Source organism: Nelumbo nucifera, chromosome 2 (genome assembly GCF_055504915.1).
Source record: "Nelumbo nucifera cultivar China Antique chromosome 2, China Antique-T2T, whole genome shotgun sequence".
Classification (NCBI taxonomy): domain Eukaryota; kingdom Viridiplantae; phylum Streptophyta; class Magnoliopsida; order Proteales; family Nelumbonaceae; genus Nelumbo; species Nelumbo nucifera.
Genome location: NC_142650.1, coordinates 72,182,879 through 72,190,491, shown reverse-complemented (window position 1 = coordinate 72,190,491; position 7,613 = coordinate 72,182,879). Strand labels below are relative to the sequence as shown.

The following is a 7,613-nucleotide window of genomic DNA, read 5'->3' as shown; positions in this document are numbered from 1 at the left end:
AAAAAACATAAAAAATAGCTAAATAATTATATAATAAAATATTTAATATTATGTAATAACTTTCAAATAAATAAAAGTTAAATAATGAAAGGTTTTAAATATTTTATTGTATTTATTTTTTAACTTTTTGTATTTTTATTATTTATTTCTTATATTTTTGTTATAAATTTATTTTCAATAATTGTGTATTTTTCTATAAATTATCGATAATTACTGGAGATTAAAGTATTGTTATTTATTAGAGATTTAATTGTTAATTTAGTTGAAACTATGAATTCTCACAAGTTTGTTCGGTTGTAGATTGTTTGGCCAACCAAATTGGCTTGGTTGGGTTGGTGAATTGGTCACCTAAAATCGACCGACTATTAGTGAAAACTGACCAATTCGGGTTGTATAAATTTGGGTCAGTTTTCGATTTGGTTGGTCAGTTCAAATGATTTAAACTTAAAATTTTAAATTTAAAAAATTATAGTGGTACTATTGAAAAAATAAATTTACAATATAAAATATTTTAGACTAAAAAAGATGAGAATTTCTACTTTCCCACATTAGAAAAATTATATTAAAAAAATAAATTATTAATATGTACCTATAGTCAGATTGATTCAATTTTGGTCAATTTACAAGTAGCCAAATCAAAATTGACCCAACCTAATTGAGTTGGAAATTTGATGAACCAAAGCCAACCAAAAATATTCGAAAACCGACCAACTTGGGTTGAGTTGAGTTGGTTTGGTCGATTTCATCAGTCCAATGAACAACTCTAGATGAAATTAATTATTTTTATTTATGTATTACAAAAAAATATTAAAAATATTATATAAAATATAAATAATTATTAATTATTGAAAAAGGTGCAGTATAAAACAATTATATACTCTTATGTGTTTCTATTGTTTAATTTTCACTTAGCAAAGCCCGTACATTGCACGAGTCCCCGCTAGTGTATATATATATATATATATATATATGAATATGCAAAAACAAAATTTCTATTAATTATCATGTAATGGAGATATTTATTTTTTATTTTTATTTTTTCGCTTCATAGCTAGGCTACACAATAGGATAACCCATCCCCCTCCCTTAACCCCTCCAACCCTGGTTGCAGTGGAATTTGATCCCAGGTCTCTATTCCGACGAGTCAGAAAACCTATCAATGGAGCCTCCATTGGTTGGTGGAGTTTCAACATTGTGGAGATGCTGAACTTATAATCATACTCTTGTAATAAATGTGTTAAGAGAACATCAATATTTTCTTTTCAATTTTTTCTTAAGGCACTTTTGTTAGAAAGGATTTTAAGTTCAACCCCAACTTGGTCTTTATTGTTAACTCCACGACATAAATAATGAAACTCCAAATAAAAAGTATATATCAAATTTGTGGAATTATAAATTCTTCCTAGTATGACCAATGGGTCTCATATGCACTCTACGTGTCTTCTTATATTAATTTACCTTTTTTAGGGTAATTAAATAAATTTTTATCCTAACGAAAATTTTATTTTAAAAACTTTAAATCAATGTTTTTTGGGAGAATGACAGTTCAGCCCAGCATTAGAATTCATAGGCCCAAAGTACAGTTGGGGTGAATGCCAGTTCAGAGTTGATGTCAATTTAGGGATGGGCATTAGTGTATAGAGTGGGGGTTTTTGACATTTTGAATGTTTATAGATTTATAATAGAATTCAGAAATCTGCATTCGGCCTGTCCGTACTTTTCTGATGATTTTTTGGATTTTTCATAAAAACAATTAATATAAGGGGTGTATTTTTACATTTATTTGATACATGAAGAGAGATTTTTACAAAGATTAAAATAAAAGAGGAATCTTTAGTATTTGTGAAGAAAAACAGGGGGAGTCTTAGTAATCTTTTCTTCATTATTTTTATAATACAAAAAAAGTATAAATTTGTTGAAATGTCACATGGATTAGTAGGAAAGACAAAAGACAGATGTGGACCTTCCTTGAAAGCAAAGAAATTATTTAATGTTTTCTCCTCAAAGGGAATAGTAATATGAGTCCACCGACAGTATAACCATAGAAGCTTGTGGAATAAAATATTATTATTTTGGGCTAAGGCAACGCAAAGGGTTTCAACCTTGAACCCTGTCCTTCCTTCTTCCTTATACCTCCCCTCTGTTGCCAACCTGTCACTAATTTAAATCAAGTTTTTTTTTTTTTTTTGTTTCGGTTCAACCAAACCTAATTTACTACTTTACCCAACAAACCCAGTTGAGTTAACTCGGAATGAGTTGACCAGGTGGGTTGGGTGGTGGGCTGCGGGAGGGAAGGACTTAAGGAGGGAAAGAGTTGTTTTTGGAGAAGCCACTAAGTACCAGTTTGAGGAAGCTTTACTTAACGGCTTTTGATATTGTAAGGTAGGTCTCATATCAAAAGCCCTGAATCTACTACTACATTTGGTGAAAAGCTAAAAAAAAGACAGAAAAGGCTCAAGATAACGGGCCGTGCTGCCCGGGAGCTAATGACTCACATAATCGATTTTCCAATGAAGCAAATTTTGATAGCTTTTTCGAAGTGGCTCAATCAATCTAAAAACCCTCCAAACGGGTCCAAAAGTAGTTGACCCGAATTGTTGGATTGTTCAGCCTGGGAGTTGTCTAAGCAATTGGTTCTTTGGCCAAAAACCATTAACTTATTCAATGACTCACTAAGTTGAGCAATCGAACCATTAACCCATTCGACCTAGACAATGGTTTTAACTGTTTTTTATTTTAATTATTTTTTTAGATGAATGAACCATCTATTTGAACTGAATGGTCGAACCGCTGACCCAAAAATTAGTGGTCAAAACAATTCGAATTCTGAATCGATTTTTAAAACATTGATTTTGAGCTTTAGGGTTTACACTAAATTCATGGGCCGGGTAGCTTGGCGACCCGGCTTGGCTCGGCTTGCACCCCAGTTGGGCTTGGACATGTAGTTAGGCCCGCGGCCTTGACCTCGGGCCCAAAACACCAAGCCTAATTGTGTTTCGGGCCGAGCTCGAGATTTATCAAAAAAGCCTAGCCTAAGCTCAACCCGACCTAATTACTTTATATAATATTTATTATAATATATATTAATAATTTAATATATACATTTTTATTTTTTCTTTATAATTTCTATCTCTCTATTCAGTTGCTTCAAGATAGCAACAATATGAGCTTTAGACTTTGATCTTAGGCCTTAAAAAAATCTGTTAATAAAGAGTGAAAGCCCGATCTAGCCTGACCCATGAACAGGTCTAGTTTACACAACTTAATAGGACTATTGTCTATTCAGGTGGTCCCATCTAATGAAGCCAGGAACTAGGTTAGAAATCAGCTGCTCCACTTGGAGTAGAGTAGCCCTATGCTAGTCACAAACGCGCATCAATGCATTGCTTTGACGATCCGGGTTTCTCTTCCGAGATCCGAGTCAACACAGCGATTTTTATCCGTTAGATGAAAACAAAATAAAAAAAGAAAAGAAAAAGAAAAATAGAGAAATCATCAGGTAAGGACGTAAGGTAAGGTATAGAAGAGAGGTAAAATGTCTCTGTTGATTAGTGGGGTGGTCAGTGTCATCCATCCAGAATTCCAGATATAACACAGAAACAAAGTGAGTGACAGAGAGACAGAGAGATAGAGAGGGAGCGCCATTGATACTTTGCTTCGGTCTCTCCTTTCCTCTTCCTCTTTCTCCTTTTTCTTCCTCATCTTCTTTTCTCTTCTCCCAGTTTTAACCCCGACAAACGCTGAGGGCACTGTATCAACAGAAGAAAACTACATTCTGCATCATCTGCAGCAAAAGTAGCAGGGTCTGGATTGCCGGTTTGGTTGGTTGAGATTGGTTGATTGAGAGAAGAAGGAAAGGGGAAGAAAGATGAGTATGTATGGGCGTGACCCGTGGGGGGGTCCGCTTGAAATAAATGCAGCAGATTCGGCTACCGACGACGACCGGAGTCGGAATCTCCAGGACTTCGACCGGGCGGCTCTGAATTCACGGCCTCTGGACGAAACCCAACAGAGCTGGTTGCTTGGTCCCAGTGAGCAAAAGAAGAAGAAGAAATATGTCGATCTGGGTTGCATCATTGTCAGCCGTAAGCTCTTCGTCTGGACTGTCGGTACTATTCTCGCCGCCGGTTTTATAGCCGGTTTCGTCACCCTCATCGTTAAGACAGTTCCCCGTCACCACCACTCTCGAGCTCCCCCTGACAACTACACCCTTGCCCTCCACAAGGCCCTCATGTTCTTCAATGCTCAGCGTTGTAAGTTCTTATTTCACTGACTCACAAGATCCGATTTTATTTTAAGATTTTGGTTGATTTCTGTTTTTCGATCCAACTATGTTCTTCAATGCTCAGCCTTGGATCTACAATTTCTCAAATTTTCTTTTAAAATTACTTGTTTTTACTGTTAGGATATCGAATTCATTCATTTAGATCTGTTCTCTTTTGCTTCGAATCTCTGTTTGAGATTTATTGCTACCTGTTCTTATTTTTCTTCCTCACTTTTTTTTTTTTTTCTGAAATTCGCAGCTGGACCGCTTCCTAAGCATAACAATGTTAGTTGGAGGGGAAATTCTGGTATGAGAGACGGTCTCTCCGATAATTCTGTTAACAAGAATCTGGTGGGTGGGTATTATGACGCTGGAGATGCTATCAAGTTCAATTTTCCGGCATCTTTCGCCATGACCATGTTGAGTTGGAGTGTCATCGAGTACAGTGCGAAGTATGAAGCTGCAGGGGAGCTTAACCATATAAAAGATACTATCAAGTGGGGAACTGATTATCTTCTCAAGACTTTCAATTCCTCTGCTGATACCATTGATCGGATCTCTGCACAGGTAAATTAGGTCCCCCGTCCCTTAATTAATTGAAGGTTTATTATCTCTATTGGTTCTAATAACTAAAATGCTTTCTTTCCCCTATGACAGTATGGAAGCTTTAGAAGCAATCTACATTCCACTCTGTTGTTTTTCGAATGCTTAGGTAGAATGTATCAAAATAAAGGGTGAAAGTGATGTCCATCTCTGACATTGTAGCATCTAATTGAGAACTAATTTTATGTCTAAACTCTGAACTCTGAACTCTGAACTCTGAACAAACAATTTGCAGCCATTCTTTTGGCAGTGCAAAAAGTGTATTTCATCCACTTTTTTTGGCTATGAAATATGCTTTAGGCCTTTATCTTTAAGAAATTATTGCTGCAAAGTGTGGTACTTTTTCTCTTCCTACAGCGAAATATAAACTATGAAATTGCACTTAAGACTGCTTAATCGATTCTGTTTTCACCAAGTACATTTGAACTGACCTATTTATTCTCTTTTTTGGCAGGTTGGAGTTGGGGATACTTCAAAAGGGCCTGATCCTAATGATCATTATTGTTGGGTGCGGCCTGAGGACATTGATTATCCTCGGCCTGTGTATGAATGCCATAGTTGCTCAGATCTTGCAGCTGAGATGGCTGCTGCTTTAGCTGCTGCGTCTATTGTGTTTAAAGACAGCAAGACTTACTCCCAGAAACTTGTTCATGGTGCCAAAACATTGTTTAAGTTTGCAAGGGAGGTACGAGGTAGATATAGTTCAGGTGGCACAGATCCTGCAGTCTTCTATAATTCCACTAGTTACTGGGATGAGTATGTGTGGGGTGGAGCCTGGTTGTATTATGCCACGGGAAATTCCTCCTACCTTCAACTGGCTACTCACCCAACTCTCGCTAAGCATGCTGGTGCTTTTTGGGGTGGACCAGATTATGGGGTTCTAAGCTGGGATAACAAGCTTGCCGGTGCTCAAGTAAGTGAATGGTTCCTAGATTTTATTAGTGGATTGTGCACTTGAGCTTGCATGTTCTACCAAATAATTGTTTGCCAATCTTGTCTTGTCATGTTATACTCTTTGATCCTTGAGTAGCATTTCCATTTCTACGCAAGTCGTTTCCCCCAATTATGATCCTAGTTATCCAGGGTCTTGGGAGAGTAGATTATATGTGAATCTAACCTCCAAATTTTTCTTGTACAAAGTTTCTGTTGTCAGACTCAAACCTGCATTCTCACACCTCAGACCAAGATTTTACAATTGCACCAAACATTGATCTAATGTTTATTTGTCTTTGTCTCAGGTGCTTCTGAGTAGATTAAGACTGTTCTTGAGTCCTGGTTATCCATATGAAGAAATTTTGAGGACTTTTCACAACCAGACCAGTATAGTCATGTGTTCATACTTGCCAGTTTTCACCAGCTTCAATCGAACAAAAGGTTTGCCCGCCTTGCCTCATTGAACTTGAAATGATGTTCTTTATATATTACTCTGGATTCCAGTGTAATTCTTTTCCACTTTCACTGTTCAGGAGGTTTGATACAATTAAACCATGGAAGGCCTCAGCCTCTTCAATATGTGGTCAATGCAGCTTTCCTAGCTGCCTTGTACAGTGACTATCTTGATGCTGCAGATACACCAGGGTGGTATTGTGGTCCTAATTTCTTCTCAACTGATGTCTTACGAGACTTTGCAAGAACACAGGTAATTATAATTTACTCTGTGAATTCAATACAAAGCTTTTGCATATAAATCAATTAGGTTATGGAGAGCAACTGAAAACTGATTCTGGGTTTTGACAGATCAATTATATTCTTGGCAAGAATCCTCAGAAGATGAGTTATGTTGTGGGCTTTGGTAATCGTTATCCAAAACATGTACACCACAGAGGTGCTTCAATCCCCAAGAACAGGATTAAGTATAACTGTAAAGGAGGATGGAAATGGAGGGACACTCCAAAGCCGAATCCCAATACGATTGTTGGAGCCATGGTTGCTGGCCCTGACAAGCATGATGGGTTCCGGGATGTTCGTACTAACTACAATTATACAGAACCCACCCTAGCTGGCAATGCAGGTTTAGTTGCTGCTCTTGTGGCTTTGTCAGGTGAGAAGACTGGGATTGACAAGAACACCATATTCTCAGCCGTCCCGCCAATGTTTCCAGTTCCTCCACCACCTCCAGCACCATGGAAGCCTTAGAGATTGGCTATTGGTGATGATCCTCCTTTTCTTTTTCTCTCCAATCTTGTAATTGATCATGTTAGGAGTTTGCTTTTTATATCGGGTTGCTATTGAGGAGAGGGATACAAGGAAAAAGAAGAAAACACTCATAGAAGGGGAAGAGATGCCTAAGATGTGGGGGCTGGCCCAAAGCAGCAAAGTGATTGCATGTCTGGTCGACCTTGGTTTGATTTTGTTATACATAAAAAATGTATGCAGCAAAGCAGATGTTTTCTTTTGTAACACTGGATTTCATAATTCTAAATTTTATGACATTTTATTTGATGATAAGCAGGCAATCTTCCTTTGAGGAAGGAGTTGGCAAGAATCTTCAAGGAAAAACATGCCTTGTAAAAGGAATTATATTGTCTTTTTGAGTTTTGTCTTAGTTTGTTCACTTTCTTTTTCTCCATTGTTGTTGGAAAAAAGATCTAGTTTAATGCAGAGAAGTTGCATGCTTAGCTAAGTTATCACCCAAAACCCTAGAGACAAATCAAACCAATAATTTGATTCTTAAGTGCAGGTCATATTTTATTGGCATCTTTTGAGTTTCTTTCCCCTAGAAGAAGAGTATGTCTTTCTTGGGTAT

At 37.1% G+C, this 7,613-nt stretch overlaps 1 protein-coding gene across 1 annotated transcript; it reads left to right on the top strand.

The window, feature by feature from the left end:
* Positions 1-3,490: 3,490 nt before the first annotated feature.
* Positions 3,491-7,315, top strand: LOC104604131 (endoglucanase 9-like). The gene is made up of 6 exons (XM_010268367.3): positions 3,491-4,253; positions 4,524-4,831; positions 5,322-5,780; positions 6,106-6,241; positions 6,334-6,506; positions 6,605-7,315. Exons 1-6 carry the CDS (start codon positions 3,869-3,871, stop codon positions 7,001-7,003), a joined length of 1,860 nt encoding a protein of 619 aa, XP_010266669.1. The 5' UTR covers positions 3,491-3,868; the 3' UTR covers positions 7,004-7,315.
* The last annotated feature ends 298 nt before the right edge of the window (positions 7,316-7,613 follow it).

What these genes read in the sequence shown, in the direction of transcription:
- LOC104604131 (XM_010268367.3), top strand. Translation starts at nt 3,869, where the DNA reads ATGAGTATGTATGGGCGTGACCCGTGGGGGGGTCCGCTTGAAATAAAT. An exon ending in TTGATCGGATCTCTGCACAG is followed by an intron (nt 4,832 to 5,321) that starts GTAAATTAGGTC and finishes CTTTTTTGGCAG; the next exon opens with GTTGGAGTTGGGGATACTTC. An exon ending in CAGCTTCAATCGAACAAAAG is followed by an intron (nt 6,242 to 6,333) that starts GTTTGCCCGCCT and finishes TTCACTGTTCAG; the next exon opens with GAGGTTTGATACAATTAAAC.